This window comes from Physcomitrium patens, chromosome 9 (genome assembly GCF_059467195.1).
Source record: "Physcomitrium patens ecotype Gransden chromosome 9, ASM5946719v1, whole genome shotgun sequence".
NCBI classification, from domain to species: domain Eukaryota; kingdom Viridiplantae; phylum Streptophyta; class Bryopsida; order Funariales; family Funariaceae; genus Physcomitrium; species Physcomitrium patens.
In genome coordinates this window covers 5,720,403-5,735,259 of record NC_143418.1, presented here as the reverse complement: position 1 = coordinate 5,735,259, position 14,857 = coordinate 5,720,403, and the positions used below count along the sequence as shown (strand labels likewise).

At 42.0% G+C, this 14,857-nt stretch overlaps 3 protein-coding genes across 3 annotated transcripts; all 3 read left to right on the top strand.

The window, feature by feature from the left end:
- Positions 1-111: 111 nt before the first annotated feature.
- LOC112286821 (putative aspartyl aminopeptidase) lies at positions 112-5,425 on the top strand. The gene is made up of 11 exons (XM_024529127.3): positions 112-234; positions 1,123-1,258; positions 1,719-1,797; positions 1,954-2,156; positions 2,543-2,612; positions 2,809-2,913; positions 3,180-3,335; positions 3,687-3,854; positions 4,230-4,307; positions 4,530-4,670; positions 4,864-5,425. The coding sequence occupies exons 1-11, from the start codon at positions 165-167 to the stop codon at positions 5,086-5,088; spliced, it is 1,431 nt and encodes a 476-aa protein (XP_024384895.1). The 5' UTR covers positions 112-164; the 3' UTR covers positions 5,089-5,425.
- Positions 5,426-6,450: 1,025 nt separating this feature from the next.
- On the top strand, positions 6,451-9,477 carry LOC112286822 (uncharacterized). The gene is made up of 4 exons (XM_024529129.3): positions 6,451-6,797; positions 7,181-7,342; positions 7,552-7,627; positions 7,864-9,477. Exons 1-4 carry the CDS (start codon positions 6,780-6,782, stop codon positions 9,024-9,026), a joined length of 1,419 nt encoding a protein of 472 aa, XP_024384897.1. The 5' UTR covers positions 6,451-6,779; the 3' UTR covers positions 9,027-9,477.
- Positions 9,478-9,581: 104 nt separating this feature from the next.
- On the top strand, positions 9,582-13,814 carry LOC141045779 (uncharacterized). The gene is made up of 3 exons (XM_073536287.2): positions 9,582-11,566; positions 12,927-12,991; positions 13,418-13,814. Exons 1-3 carry the CDS (start codon positions 11,528-11,530, stop codon positions 13,635-13,637), a joined length of 324 nt encoding a protein of 107 aa, XP_073392388.1. The 5' UTR covers positions 9,582-11,527; the 3' UTR covers positions 13,638-13,814.
- Positions 13,815-14,857: the final 1,043 nt, after the last annotated feature.

The following is a 14,857-nucleotide window of genomic DNA, read 5'->3' as shown; positions in this document are numbered from 1 at the left end:
TGTTTCATTCATTCGTCTCAGAGCCTGCGTGAAGTGGGGTTTTCCATAAAGCGGTGCTTCGAACCGATCTTAAACACCAGGTCTTGAGCCCCTTGAAGTGTTTTTAGAGGGGTATACATTAACGAACTACACATCGGCATCACTAACGATTGCGCTTGTGCACCATGGTGGATTCTGTGGCACAGGAGCTTGTTGACTTCCTGAATGCGTCTCCAACTCCCTTCCATGCCGTCCGTACGTTTCTAGTCTTCTCACCGACTCCATTATTTCTGTTACTTGGTCCCACAGATTTTTGGATACTGAGGTCTTACTGTTGCAGAATCAGAATGTCGAGTCCTCTCAGTCGCTACTAGCCGCTGGATTGATCAGTCTCATTTTTCAGAACGATTGCCGGTTTGTAGATTTTCTTAGGGTTTACAAGGTTTTGGGAGGGGGTGTGAAAATGAGACGTTACGAGCTTTCCAATTTATACAACCCCTGTACCAGATGTCTTGCTTTAATTATTGAGATGAGGATCTAGGCACCAGGTGTTTGGATGCAGATCGCCAAGATTTTGCGTCCAGATTATGCTATTGAAACTTGAAGTTAGTGAACGTGCTACTAATTTAATTTAATTTGATTTAATTTACGTCTCGTTAATATCGGGATGCTGTTTAGTTTCTGGCGTCGAAGTCTTCGTGTTTCAAGATGACTGTGGTTGATGTCTGGTAGTTTTCCTGAATCGATCACAATTCAGTGCTGATTGTGTGATTTGCTACTTTGGTTTACTCAAATGACGCACAATTTCTTTTTAAATTCCCCCCAGATTGTTCTATGCACCTGCATCCGAGGATACCCGAAGTCAAGTCACGAGTTATTTGAATTTGAAATAAAACGCTTACAATTATGATTAATTAAATAAAATTTCAAACTTCTAACTATCATGTTCGGATTTATTGGATTAGGAACAATACAAATGTTGGAACTGTGTAGTATTACTCTTGTTGTCTTGTGGTGATGTGGTGATGTGTTGCACGTTCTAAATCTCGACTGGACTTAAGTAATGCATTGTTGTCCATTTATGTTGCTTTCGAGGTCTATTTTACTGTTGTCTAAAAACTACGATTGTTCTTGTTTGTTCAGAGGAATCAAAAAACAGACTACTGAAAGCAGGCTATCAGCAACTGTCTGAAAGAGCGTCATGGACTTTGGAAGCTGGAGGGAGATATTTCTTTACAAGAAATTACTCGACCATAGTTGCTTTCGCAGTTGGCAAAAAGCAAGTTCTGTTCATTATTTTCTTATTCCTTGTGTCTTCTTTTAATGAGTGGGTGGCTCTGGATTAATGCCGATGAATTTCAGGCTATTCAGTTTCATATTGCAAGTACTTCAAATTAAAGTTTGAAGCTTGCAGCCTTTTATTGGGATAACCATTATTTATCATGTCATTAGTGTCCAGAATAATGTAAAGTATTTTCACTCATAATCGTATCAAAATTATAAAACAGTAAACTACTAAGTTTCCTTCTCTTTTTCTTTTTTCTTCTTTTATTTATTTTAAAATTTGGTTATTTTTGTTATTGGATTTGAACGTTTTCTAGCTTTCGAAGTTTGTTTTTCTTCCTACCTTTTAATTGTTCCTTATGTTGTAGTTGTCCTTATTTTTATTGATATTAAACTACTTCCCTTTAGCTTGATAACAATATCAATCTTCTTTGTCGCCGTTTGTTTCTGTGCAGGTATGTTCCTGGTAATGGATTCTTGATTATTGGTGCACATACGGACAGTCCCTGCCCAAAACTAAAGCCTACAACGAAGGTAATCGCCTCATTATGTTCTACTAAATGGGAGATTTTCGGACTTGTATTACTTTCTTTGGGGTCTACGTGATTCAACGTAACTTATGCCTTAGCCTATTCCCGTGTTATATGCTTAGGAATTGCTAATAGTTACTTTGTCTTGTTCATTGCGCAGGTCATCAAGAGTGGCTTTTTGGAGGTTGGTGTAAGCACCTATGGAGGCGGCTTATGGCATACTTGGTTTGACCGAGATCTGACGGTTGCTGGGCGAGTGGTGCTCAAGCGAAAAAATGGAGAGAAATCTTCTTACTCGCACGAGCTTGTAAGAGTTGAGCAGCCGATCATGCGGATTCCTACACTTGCCATTCATCTGGACAGGTAATTCACATTTTACGGTTTTATTTTTCTCGTTCTGATGTATACAGGTAAAGGTGGCTTCAGTAGACATTGCACATATGTGATGGTATGAGTTGAAGTAGTGCATGTCTCTAAACACTTTCTATTCCCGATGTCTCCAGCATTACAGCTTAGGATCCTTACTGTGGTAATGGCCATCTTTATTTTGGTTTGATAATCTTATGATTTTAATAATGTATATTGGAGCCCTTTCTTCACTGCCAAAGAAATATTACTCCACTGATTGGTCTTATTATGGTGCTAGCGGTGATGGCTCTCTTTGATTGTATGATGTTTGCACCAGAAAGATGTCTTCGGGGCATGTATTTCTCATTAAACATTTTACTGATGATTGATCGTGCTTGCAGAGGTGTCAATGATGGGTTCAAAGTTAACACGCAGACACATTTAGCACCTGTCCTAGCTTCAATAATTAAAGTAAGATCTGCTTCTGCACAAGTTTTAAGTCTCGCATATTTTGGAATCGACACAGTAATTTACTCACGTCGCAACAAGGCCCTGAATTCCTTGATCATGTATCGGGAAGTGTTCAAAATTCTCAAACATAGTATTAGCGGTATTCTAGGAAAAGTAGAAAAGTGAGGTCCTAATGGTGTTACGTGAAATATGACAGGCGGAAACAAACAAGCCCGCCGGGTCCAATAGTACGGAAGAGGACACTTCACCCTCTAAATGCAATGGAAATCAATCAGATGATCATCATCCACTTCTTCTACAGGTACTTCGTGTCTCAATCTTAAGTGATAAGCGCATCAAATCGATTTTCGTTCTCCACATGTTTTAGAGTGAAGAAGTGTTCCTCATCTATTTAATGTAGGGTTCGATTTACCTTGAGTTGAAGTCCATGGTTGTCTTGACTGCTGATCACTGTGATGTGATCCTGCTTCACTAAAGTAATACAATTACGACCAGTTTTCCGACTTCCGTCGTTGTAATTGTTGGCTTCGTGTTGCCTAACCTATCCCTCAATTGGTTGCCTTTCAGTTACTTGCTAACGAGCTTGCATGCAAACCTGATGAAATTGTTGACTTCGATATTCAAGTTTGTGACACGCAACCTAGCATTATTGGTGGAGCTCTGAAAGAATTCATATTTTCAGGCAGACTCGACAATCTCTGTTCGTCTTTTTGCTCTTTGAAGGTAAGATAAATCCTAATGTTGAGTTGTCAACGAGAAGATTCTCGGTACTCAAAATACGATATGTAATCTTACAGTGGCTTAAACTGAACGATCTGATTTCATATTGGCCGTTGCACTTGCTCACTACAGTTAGCTATAGGTCAACCCCTCATATAATTTGATACATATTCTCAATCCAAGTACAAAATTGTTTATTTTAAGCGATTATAGTCGTTTATTTATTTATTGCGAGGATTAGGATTCTTTTTTACCCTAATGTGATGCTGGAAAATGATTATGTGATCGACGGAGTATCCTAATTATGAATTCTGCTAATATTCTCCAAATGTTGTGTTGTATGTGGGGTTTTAGGCATTGATCGACTCATCATCAGATTTGGCCGAAGAAGTAGGAATACGCATGGTCGCTTTGTTCGATCATGAAGAAGTAGGTTCTCAATCCGCTCAGGGTGCCGGGTCTCCAGTTCTGGTTGATGCTTTGAGACGTATCACAAGCCATTTTGGGGAATCATCTGCTGAGGTATCGCCATTTTGAACACATTAGCTGTACTTCAGGTTGTAACAAGCTCTGGTTCTGTGAATGGTGGGAAGTTCTTTAAAGTAATTTTTTGGAAGTCCAAAACTATTTTCAGAGTCGAATCAGCGAATCTTTGATGCCCTCGGGTGAGGGCGTGCGAGCGGCGTGATTGTACGAAACTGTACTACAAGATAGTCTTGTAATCTCAATGGTTTTGTACATCTTTGTGGATACTAGCATATTGGATCTGACAAACGTACTAGTCCAAATTATTTTTCAGATTGTAGTATTAGGTAGTCCTAGAAAGAAAGGGCTGTCAGGACCTTCAGTAAGATGAGCCGAGATCACTTACGACCTGTTACTTTCTGCGCACCTCAGGGGCTTTTAGAGAGAGCAATTCAGAAGAGCTTTTTGGTTTCTGCAGACATGGCGCATTGTTTGCATCCCAATTACCCGGTGAGCTGCTAGCTTAGCCTCTTGCTGCGAAGATTGGATTGATGATAGCTTCGTTTTCAAGTATACATCTTTTTGGTGTGGTTGTGCTGTCTAGAACTAAACGAAGTTATAGTGTTTCGATAGTTAGTGGATGGAGAGCTGCATCAATTAGTGGAATGAGATTTCACTTGCCCATATAATAACTAGGTGATTGTTTATGAATTACTTTTGGAAATAATCCAGGAAAAGCATGAGGAGAACCATCAGCCAAAGATGCACAGAGGGCTTGTGATTAAAGACAATGCTAACCAGCGCTACGCAACGAATGCCATAACTTCTTTCATCTTCCGAGAGATAGCGAAGTTGCGCAATCTTCCTACACAGGTTAGATCTGATTACTGGGTCTGCGTTTCATCTGATAATTTGTACGATCATCTTATACATTTGCTTTACGATGAACAGATCTCGCATGTTTGTTATCTTAGCTGTGGTTTCGGAAGAGCATCTGGTGTATTTTTTGTGAGAATTTTTGCACTACTTTAGAAACTCATTTTGTTGGTTTTATGTTTTGAAACAGAACTTTGTGGTGCGAAATGATGTGGCATGTGGGTCCACTATTGGACCTATCTTGGCTAGTGGAATTGGCATTCGTACTGTTGATGTTGGGGCACCCCAGTTGTCGATGCATAGCATCAGAGAGATGTGCGGAGTTGATGATGTTGGATATTCATACAATCACTTCAAAGCTTTTTTCGAAGATTTTTCAGCTTTGGACGCGCAACTTGCTGTTGACGAACCTTAAGACACATTCTGGATATAGTGATGGAAATAGAGGATCTACCCTATTGTTAGCAGATGTGTCAACAGGTGCATATCCAAGTGACTGGGTATTTAGAGAGAACCTATTACCTCATGACGTTTGTTAAATTGCTATCATTACACATGACCGTGAACGAGTATGCAGGCCAGCATGTATGTTGAGAGATTCTCGGGAGTGGTGTAGTTGGTCAGAGAATCCGAAATTTCAAGATTGCTATTCCAGGTGTCCGTCTTAATGACAGAGCCTGATCTGCTGGTTGTCACATCGCGTACCAAAAAAAGATCAGAGAGGATGGGTGGTCTTCTTTGCTGAATTACTATTTCCGTCCGACACGCACTGAATTCATGAAACAAATTTGAGCAATTCGATAATCCAAATTTCTGTAGTTTACAACTTATAAAACACGAAAAGCACCGCATCAGTAACTATTCATGCTGCAAAGCATCGCAGTTGATGGCAATTGGAGCACCGCATCTTCTATTACCAGCTCCCATTGTGCCTATGCTCCTATTTCTTTTCAACACAATGTAACCAGATTGACATCAAGAACAGTTGGGGTTTCCAGGAAAATCATTCGTCTCTCCGAATGCCACCATCAATTTCTCATCGAAACCTATGCATCGTCGATTGAGATAACTTGAATCGCAATAGGAGGGATCCAGTTTTGCCAAGACAATGGCAGTACGTCACACGATTGTCTGCAATGTTGAAACTTTATTTCCAGGGCAATCTATAGGTACTTTTTGTTCTCGTGTGTATGGAGATTTGTCGTATTACATACTGAATTAATACACGATATTTTTAATACCAAAAAATGTTGCCCGCTAAACAATTCAACGCAACAACCTATCGTCAAAAAGGATGAAATTTTAGGATTGTCGTATGTGAGTAGTCGGGAAAAGGTGGATCCCAGTGCACACGCTTCAGTGTTCTCTTTATTTCATTCTTTCTTAAAGCCATCGACGAAAGGGGAGTTGCTACTTGTGAGGTAGCGCAAGTTTAGTGATGTTGCTGCTGATTCCGTCAATGATAAAAACAGGCGGGTCTGACGCACCTAGGATGCGTTCAGCCAACCCCATCGGAAGTCTGGAGGAGCATGGACGAGAGGAGCACAGGCTCTCCAAGAGGGCCCTGGACTCTACCGTCACGGTCTCAAGTTTCTAGCTGTAGAGGCAACAGGTGGCCTCGCTTTCAAAGTAGTTTTGGCACTTGAGTGTTTGTCGTGTTCCCGGAAGGTGGCCCTCCCTCCGTCCTAGTACCCTATGCTTACTCATTCTTTAAGCGGGTCCCACTGGCACGACAAAAAATCTCACAAATGGTTTGTAGGCTTTATTCTCATATAATGTTGTTTACTGAAATGCCACCTTAGCCCCATCTCTGGCCACCGTCCCCCAAGCGCCCCATTTCATCCTCGAAGCTCCCCGCCTTTGAAGCTGAATTGTCTCAACAATCCTGTCCCCTGTCCCGTCGTGAGCATATTTCATGCCTGTCCCTTGATCCATTGTATTCGGCTTTCTCGTGAGTCCAGTTGCCGCTGCTCCTTGATGGCAGACTTAGCTGGGGGTGGGGTGCTTTAAGTGAGAATTATACTATCCTTCTTGGGAACAGTAAAGTGGGTTAGCTCTGTTGGTGATAAGAGGTTCAGATCGTTGTGGGCGTGACGCTGCGTCGAGATGGCGTCCATGAACGAGGTATGTTGTCGACTTGACCACTGAATGTCTGGTTTGGGTAACACTTTGATGTTGCGGGTTCGTGCGTGTTCGTGTGTTTTCTGTGTTTGTGACACGCCGTCGCTTCAGTGTTTTAGACGAGGACCTTCGTTTTAGTGATTGCAGCTACAAAGCTTTGCTGCGTTGAACATGATTGTCTTACTACGAGAGGATGAAATTATGTTATTTGAATCTTGTCTGTATGTCAGGTTTTGGGATTATGGGCTTTTTTGCACTTCTTGGCGGTAAAATGAGATGGTGTTCGAACTCGGGAAGAAAGTAAAGTGGGCGTTGTGTTCTTTCTTCCTGCGTTCCCTGTATTATTATTGTAGAGGTTTCATTGACATCTAGAATGAATCGCTCAGGTTATGAACAAGAACAATGATCCTGAATGGATCACTGAGAATGGTGATGGGAAGGGTAAAAAGGGAAAGGGAGGTGGCGGAGGAGGTGGTGGTGGTGAAAAGAACAACAATAATAACAAGGGCGAGCAGAAAGACAACAAACCCAAGGCACCCTCAGTGCCTGTAAGTAATGTTACTCGCGTCCATCTCTTGATTCTTCACTTATTAGACTCGGTCTGTGGAAAGCATTGGTGATATTGTGAGGTCAATTGTAGTGTGGGTGTTCTCCACTTCTGTTGGTAGACATTTTTTATCTACTTACCTTATGAATTCGCGGCTATTCAACGGTTAACGCATTTTGGATGAATCACTGTCCCTCTGCTGGGTTGCAGAAATATGAGTACAAAGTGAAGATGTGCTGCCCCAAGTGCGAGGAGAAGGTTCTGGAGGAAGCCCGATATGCCCCTGGTACTATTATTTTCTTTCGCCATCCTCAATTTCACTCTTGATAGTTGGTGCAGATAATGTGTACGAGAAGAATGAATATTCGCACTTTTTATACAGAGCTTGTTCTGTGAGTGTTATTCCGTCTGTCTTTCTGTCATCGCAAACGAATTGAGGTAGTCTTTCATCGAGAAATTTATCAAGCTTTCCGCTTCGACATTCTATTTACGTACACTAAAGGACTCTTTTTCACGGTGCAGGTGTGCAATCAGTGAGCATTGACCGTGGCCACAGCAAAGTTACTGTCGTAGGATATATCGATCCTGCGTCTTTGTTAAAGAAATTCAAGAAGAACGTAGACAAGAAGGCGGCCAATTGGCCTGTGGAAGCTAAGAAAGAATCAGGTGGTGGTGGTGAAGGGAAAGCCAAACCTAAAGAAGGTGGTGGAGGAGGAGGAGGCGGCGGCGGTGGTGGCGGTAACAACAACAACCAGAACAAGAAAGAAGGAGGTGGGGGTAATGGGGGTGGTGAAGGGAAGGCCAAGGCTAAAGAAGGTGGTGGTGGTGGTGGAGGCAATGACAATCAGAATAAGAACGAAGGAGGTGGAGGCAAAGGTGGTGGAGGTGGAGGCGGAGGCAACAATAATCAGAATAAGAAAGAAGGAGGCGGAGGTAATGGGGGTGGTGAAGGGAAGGCCAAGGCTAAAGAAGGAGGTGGAGGTGGAGGTGGCGGTGGCAACAACAACCAAAACAAGAGTGAGGGAGGCGGAGGTGGAGGTGGAGGCGAAGGAAAGGCCAAGGGTAAAGAAGGAGGTGGTGGTGGAGGTGGCAACGACAATCAGAATAAGAACGAAGGAGGCGGAGGTAAAGGTGGCGGCGAAGCGAAGGCTAAAGGTGGTGGCGGAGGTGGTGGAGGTGGCAACAATCACCAGAATCACATCCAGAACAACGACAGGAAAATGGAATATCCAGCATCTTTCCAGCCACACAGCTATGACTATAGAGGATTTCAACCTACGATGGATCCCAGAACAATGTATGCGGATCCTAGGAGCTCATATGGAGGAATGGACCCTCGAATGTCGAACGGAGGAATGGACCCACGAATGTCGAACGGAGGAATGGACCCACGAATGTCGAACGGAGGAATGGACCCTCGAATGTCGTACGGAGGAATGGACCCTCGAGTCCCATATGGAGGAATGGATCCTCGAGTTCCATACGGAGGAATGGACCCACGGGTTGCATATGGAGGAGGTGGATACCACTACCGCTCTGCTGAACCTGAAAGAGGTTATCAGCCCAAAGACAATTACTTTAGTGATTACAGACCCAGCCAGTCTTACCCTGCTAATTTCCGCAATCACGACTACAACAATCAACCCATCACAAACCCACACTACATGAAGAGCATTCAGTATTGAGCAACGATTCTGATTTTGCGGAACATTGTCGCATAAATATTACGGGGTGGCCTCCGTGTTGCGAATGGTCTGATTGGGAGGCAGTTGTCTTTTAAAGAGACTTGGTCGACTCTGCATGGAGTTGGGTGGGTGTGATTTACCAGTGTTGTTTCTGCAGGTATGCCTGATTTAAAAGCACTGTATATATATGACAGGGTGCTCTTAGTTGTTGCGGAGAGCCAGCTTCTATAGAGCGGAGATGGGTAGTTTTGACACAAGTCTAGCATGTGTCAGAAAGTACGATATTGGTGTGTTCGTGTTACTATGTCTTATTATATGCATAGAGTTGTGGATTCCATGAATGTGAATCCTACTCGATACAGCGTGTGTGAAAAGACGCAGATGCAAAGAAGAGCAATTCTTTCTTTAAATTGGAAGTGGGATCAAAGATTGATCAACGAAGTTGAATGTTCTCAAAGAGCATTGTGTGTGTGTGTGTGTGTGTGTGTGTGTGTTTGTGTGTTTGTTTGTTTGTTTGTTTGTTTTTTTATGTATGTTCGCTTTGAATTGGATTCTGTCGCGCAAGTGAACTTATTTTAGCGTTGAAAGTTTCAACTTTTATGCTGCGGCGACGGTTCTTGATTCAGCATAATCTATTTTTGGTGGTGGCGGTGCTAAATTTGTTTCTTGGATTCAGAATCGAAGCGTTCTGTGCTGAACCTACAGCTACGTCTCTGACCTGTGTTCCTTTCACTGTGTCACCACGACAATTGCGAGGGCAGATGACCGCGTCAAGGAGCTCTGCAATTCCAGATTCATTTATTATTGATGCGAAACCGTGTACAGAGCGGCAGATAACGCGGCAATCGTCCTTCGAGGTGGAACAGAATCCCGGAAAAAGTGTTGGACATGGGCATTACTTGGAGTGTTCCCGCACATTGTACTCGCCTCTCTATGCAATTCTGCTTTTCTGTTTCACTTGTACTTGCAACACGAGCTTAGTTCCGGACTCAACTAGACCTTACTGTGGGTCACTGTAGCAGTATGATTCCTCGTATTTTTTATTTATTTTTATTTTTTTTTACTGTGGCGTAATCGAAAAGAGTATGGCACGTCAACTGTAATTCTTCAAGTCAACTCTGAGCATAGTCGGCGAGGAGAATGATGTTTCACGTTTCAGGAGGTTAAAACTTCTTCTTATATGGGACTAACGAATGGGAGAAAGCATTGTGAAGTGACCTACATTTATCCTCTTTCACGTGATTTACTGCGCATCCGTCAAGTTCTCTTCAAATGGTCGTCTCTGACAGATTAGGTGATCCTGACCGAAATGCACGGCAAAATGAAACTTAGGGTACACTTGCACTGCCATCTGTTAGCCTTCTGTGTGGTCTACTGGGTGTAATCTTTCATCAGGTATTTATTAATGAGTAAAACTTCAGGACCATGGGAATCGGTTGTTAAGCTGCTAGCACGGAATTTTTCAGATTGCAACTGCGGCTTACACTTGCTCTGTGTGAAGCCCTGCAGAATAGAATCCATGGATATGGATGCATGTGTTGAAGCACGGAGATCGAGGCATCTTTCCAGGACCCCAATTGATTGTCGTGACATGGTGAAATGGGTGTGTGTAGAAACTGGAGGTGGATTTCTGTAGAGGCAGAATTTCGTGTTTGGATAGTGAATAGAGGTGATTCTAGGGAAATGCTCATGAATTAGAAAATGGACATAGATCACATCTGCTTCGTAGGTCCGACAGGACCGACATAGCCTTCAGCAACGTCTGCTCCACCTGCTGATCTTGGTTGAGTTAATTTCTGCTGCTAAGCTAAAGTTCATTGTAACCGATAGTTTATATGCACACAACTCTCGAGAACAACCTCGGCTTACTGCGCAATATCAACCTTTTTTTATAAAGAAAAACATAGTGTTAATTATTCTGCTATCTTTTGAAGTTTTCATGACACTAGTATTATTACAGGATTTAATTTTTGTCATTTCTTCTGTCATTTTGATTCCAACACTAAATGGTTCTTTGTTGCTTGTCTAGAAAACTTAGAATACAAATTGAAGTGTGAAAGACTGAGAAGCCGTCTGAGATTGTAATACTGAACATTCCCCACAGTCAGCTATGATCAAAGCTAAGATTAAGATAAAACTAATAGACATACAATGAGATTTGTCTTCTAGAAAGGTTTAACATGATATTTTTTTGACGGTTCTCGTCATCGAAATTGTCTACCACATAGATACTTCCCCTCTCAAAACTAGATGCAAATTTTGTAAATTCAATTCTACTCACCACTTTCGAAGGAATTGCAATGGAAACCACAAGAACTCCTTCTGCTTTCTTGCTGATTTCACGTTCGACAGCATCTACATTATCTGCTCCTCCTGCTGACGATCACATGGACTTGGAATGTGCATTGTTGGATGAACCAAACCAATAATCGAAGAACAGATGCAGCAGCCGTTTCTAGAACTGAAGTCTTCACACCAATTCTCGGCCTGCTGCTGCATGTATGCAGAATGCGGAGCAACGTTACTGTCGTGAGCATCAGGTTTTGTTGGCTGTGAATGCCATTTCTCCTTGTCCAATTGCTGTACTCTCTTTTGTGTATTTCTTCTAGTCTCCATCCTTCTTGGATGCAATTTTCACTGATACTAAGTATTCCAAACATCTGAACTTGCAACCCCGATGTGCTTGAAATAATTATGGTTAGGGCTAGAAGCTCAATATTGCAATGAAATATCATAACTTAGGGTCTTGTGATTCATTTTGTTTGAGTTCTTCATTCAGATTGATGCATTCTCGTTATGTGCATGATTGTTTTCTACAGCCTTGTTTTACAAAGCTGCATACGAAACAGTAGTTGTCTTCGATCTCTGCCAGGTTCCTGGTGTTGGATTGCAGTTACTTTACCTTCTCGAAGCCCTAAAGAAGCACTTATCCTATGTGAGATTTGTCGTCACCTTACGCTGCTGTACGATCGCCTACGTAATTTTAGTTATTCTAATTGAGACTGAATGGGATGCTCTCTTCAGATTATGGAGAGTGCGTGTTTTGAAGTTTGCCTAGATTTTAATATATCTGTATTTGAACGTAGTCGGATGCGTTTTATGTTATGAGGCGTTCCTCCATTTATTTATTTTTTAGGAGTGGATGTGCATATTGTACCATAGTGCTCACATGTCGATTTACTCGGTGATGATTGCAGTCGACTTTAAGAATAGCTACCAACAACCAATGCACGTAGTTGAGGGTTTGGCAGTTTGTTTTAAAATCCCTACTTGCAGAACTTTTGTTTCTTGCAGCTAATGGGTTTTTTAATACTTTGCGGTTTCTCCAGATCGTGACCGTGCTAACACTGTTCATGTTCATGAGAATGCTTCTCTGTACTTAGAGCTTACTTTGTTGTGAGATTATAGATAGACATTAGTTCACAATGACAACAGCGATCACTGGTGTGTTGTATTGTCTTGGTGTATCTAAAGTGTCCTATGGGTTCCTGACGAGGGTATCAAGAAGAGCGAGTGGAGGGATTGGAGTTACGGGTCTACGTCACGAATTAGCCATCTGGTGACTCATAGGTTGTAGGATTCTATACATTGTAGCTTTAGGTGCCCTCGAATTTGATTGTGTATCTTTAGGTTTCAACTTGAATTGCCGGTAGGATGGCTGCTGGTTTCACATTCTTAGTGAAGACTAACATTTAAACTGCTTTTACTTCTTCCTTGAAGGTGATTGACGCTGGCTATCACGTTCGAGAAAAACAGACAAATAAACAAATACTTTTGGAATCATAAGATGCCTTCTGTTAGTGGATAGGTAACCTCATATTCCAGCAATTGGCTGTTGCAGAATTGTAAACTTGTCTTGCTAATTGTCGCTAGGCTTATCACATGGGTTGGCGTGTTTAGTCAGCATCAAGTGGAGCCATGTTGAGAGGTGGAATTGACGTGCAAACGACCAGAAGGACCTTGGGGTAAAGCTGATATTCTCCCTCGTATTTGTATTCTCACTGTGCTCTGTTATGTGAGCGTCTGCCAGGTGTGTGAAAATCGTTCAACACATGTAGGCGCATGTTTTCCAAGAGAAAAAGTAATTTGATTCTCACCCAAGTGGACAAGGACATAAGTTCTTTATTTTTTCTTTTTGTAATTTAAACTAGTGTTAAAAAGGATCCAATGATTGTGAAGCAAATGAAGAGATGTTTGACTGACCTTTTTATAATTAGAGTTTTTGCGGTCGTAGAGTCTCAATGAGTAACACATCATTGTCTATTTTTTTAAGTAAAGGCGGATTCTTTGCGTTCCATTCATGAAATACTATTTAGGTTGCAAATGTTCCCATGTTTAAAATACGCATTAATTTCGTTGTTCTTATGCCTGTACTATCGTGATTTTCTCAGGAACTCAACAGACGAAGGACAGGACTCGAGAGTCGGCTCTCGAAATAATGAATTTTCTCTAGCTCGTCAGAGTGCTCTATCCCTCAACTCGTTACAATCAGTCGTAGACACAAATTTTGTTTCTCGTTTGATACTCTTGCTTCTTTCAGCTTTTCCAATTCAAACAAAAACTTTTGACGTTTCATGTTGCAAGTTTAATAAGGGGAGTGGGTTCAAATGAATGCTACTAAGTCTGCCACATGTAAAGTGGAGACTGACACAGAAAGCAAGTGCAAAGTGCTGGGTTTCCGATTCATTGTCTGTTCTCAGGATCAGCAATCAATCAACTCTACAAGTCTTTTTGTACATCAATGTATATATACACCCCTAAACTATGAGAGTCAAAATCTTCTTAAAATTGTAGAGGCTGACTGAGGTGAAAGTACCGTATATAATGCACTGAACACTTCTTGCGCTCTTTGACATCCTGGCTCTTGGCTCTGAGACCCTCTTCGTGGAGGTTTACAGTAAAATTGGCTTGAATGATTCACTTCCGACCAGTAGTACCTAATGTTCCTCGAATTTTAAACGTGGAACCTTCACCTTCTTCTGCGACTCCAATTTGGAGATTGCTTACAACTGGTGACACGTGCATGTTCTTCTTAACCTTAAAAAAAATACTGATCATGCGTCGCATAGTGAGCAGTGTGAAGCAAATTTCATACTGGACTCGATTTGATGCGTCAACTGCTAAGTCTCGTTTTCCAATGAACTCAAATTCAGAAGAATTGGAGTCTCCAAGGTGGGCAGACTTCAATCATGGAAATCCAAGCACTGATGTACATTAGCCTTTAGGTGTCCACTTTTCCAAAGTTTTAGTCATTCTCATGCTTTGAAACCCTCCCAAACAGAAGGTATGTGGAGTGATCTATCAAACAGGCATGCCCAAGTATTCACCTTTCCCTAAATTGATGGGAAAGTCCAAGCGGATAATGCGAGAATCTAACCTTTAAACAAAGGGTTAAATCTCCGAAACCACTGCCTCCTCCACTCAAGCGTACGTGGTACAAAAAGAAGCAGGAATCATCAATGTCTGCTGCAACCCTGTTTTTGGGACATAATTGGAGATGTAATGTTGTCCCCCTACTCTCTTTCAGTTTACCCAGCTCCAGTCACTTGTCAAAGCCAATAAATATGAACAAAAACACGTATAAATAAGAGATGATGGTGAAGAAGAAGCAAGACCCAACTCCATATTCCCCTCTCATAAAATGGCATTGGGCCCACAATCATTCATTGCTTCATCACTTATGGAGCTTTTGGGGGGGGGGGGTTGGTTTAGGCTTGGTCCTCCCGACCTCATTCCAAGCCTACCCCTCCCAGGGTTGGAGAGGGATGTGGGAACATGCCGGGTCACATTTTGTATTAGAAGTATGTATTTTGTGAAAAAGTAAAGAGAAA

Bases quoted from the DNA above. Each gene is read 5' to 3' on its own strand.
- LOC112286821 (XM_024529127.3), top strand. From the start codon at position 165: ATGGTGGATTCTGTGGCACAGGAGCTTGTTGACTTCCTGAATGCGTCT. The intron at 235-1,122 runs GTACGTTTCTAG...TTGTTTGTTCAG, and splicing joins AACTCCCTTCCATGCCGTCC to AGGAATCAAAAAACAGACTA. The intron at 3,855-4,229 runs GTATCGCCATTT...TGCGCACCTCAG, and splicing joins TTGGGGAATCATCTGCTGAG to GGGCTTTTAGAGAGAGCAAT.
- LOC112286822 (XM_024529129.3), top strand. The intron at 7,343-7,551 runs GTAAGTAATGTT...GCTGGGTTGCAG, and splicing joins CCAAGGCACCCTCAGTGCCT to AAATATGAGTACAAAGTGAA. The intron at 7,628-7,863 runs GTACTATTATTT...TTCACGGTGCAG, and splicing joins GGAAGCCCGATATGCCCCTG to GTGTGCAATCAGTGAGCATT.
- LOC141045779 (XM_073536287.2), top strand. From the start codon at position 11,528: ATGCAGAATGCGGAGCAACGTTACTGTCGTGAGCATCAG. The intron at 11,567-12,926 runs GTTTTGTTGGCT...TGGCGTGTTTAG, and splicing joins GTTACTGTCGTGAGCATCAG to TCAGCATCAAGTGGAGCCAT. The intron at 12,992-13,417 runs GTAAAGCTGATA...TGATTTTCTCAG, and splicing joins ACGACCAGAAGGACCTTGGG to GAACTCAACAGACGAAGGAC.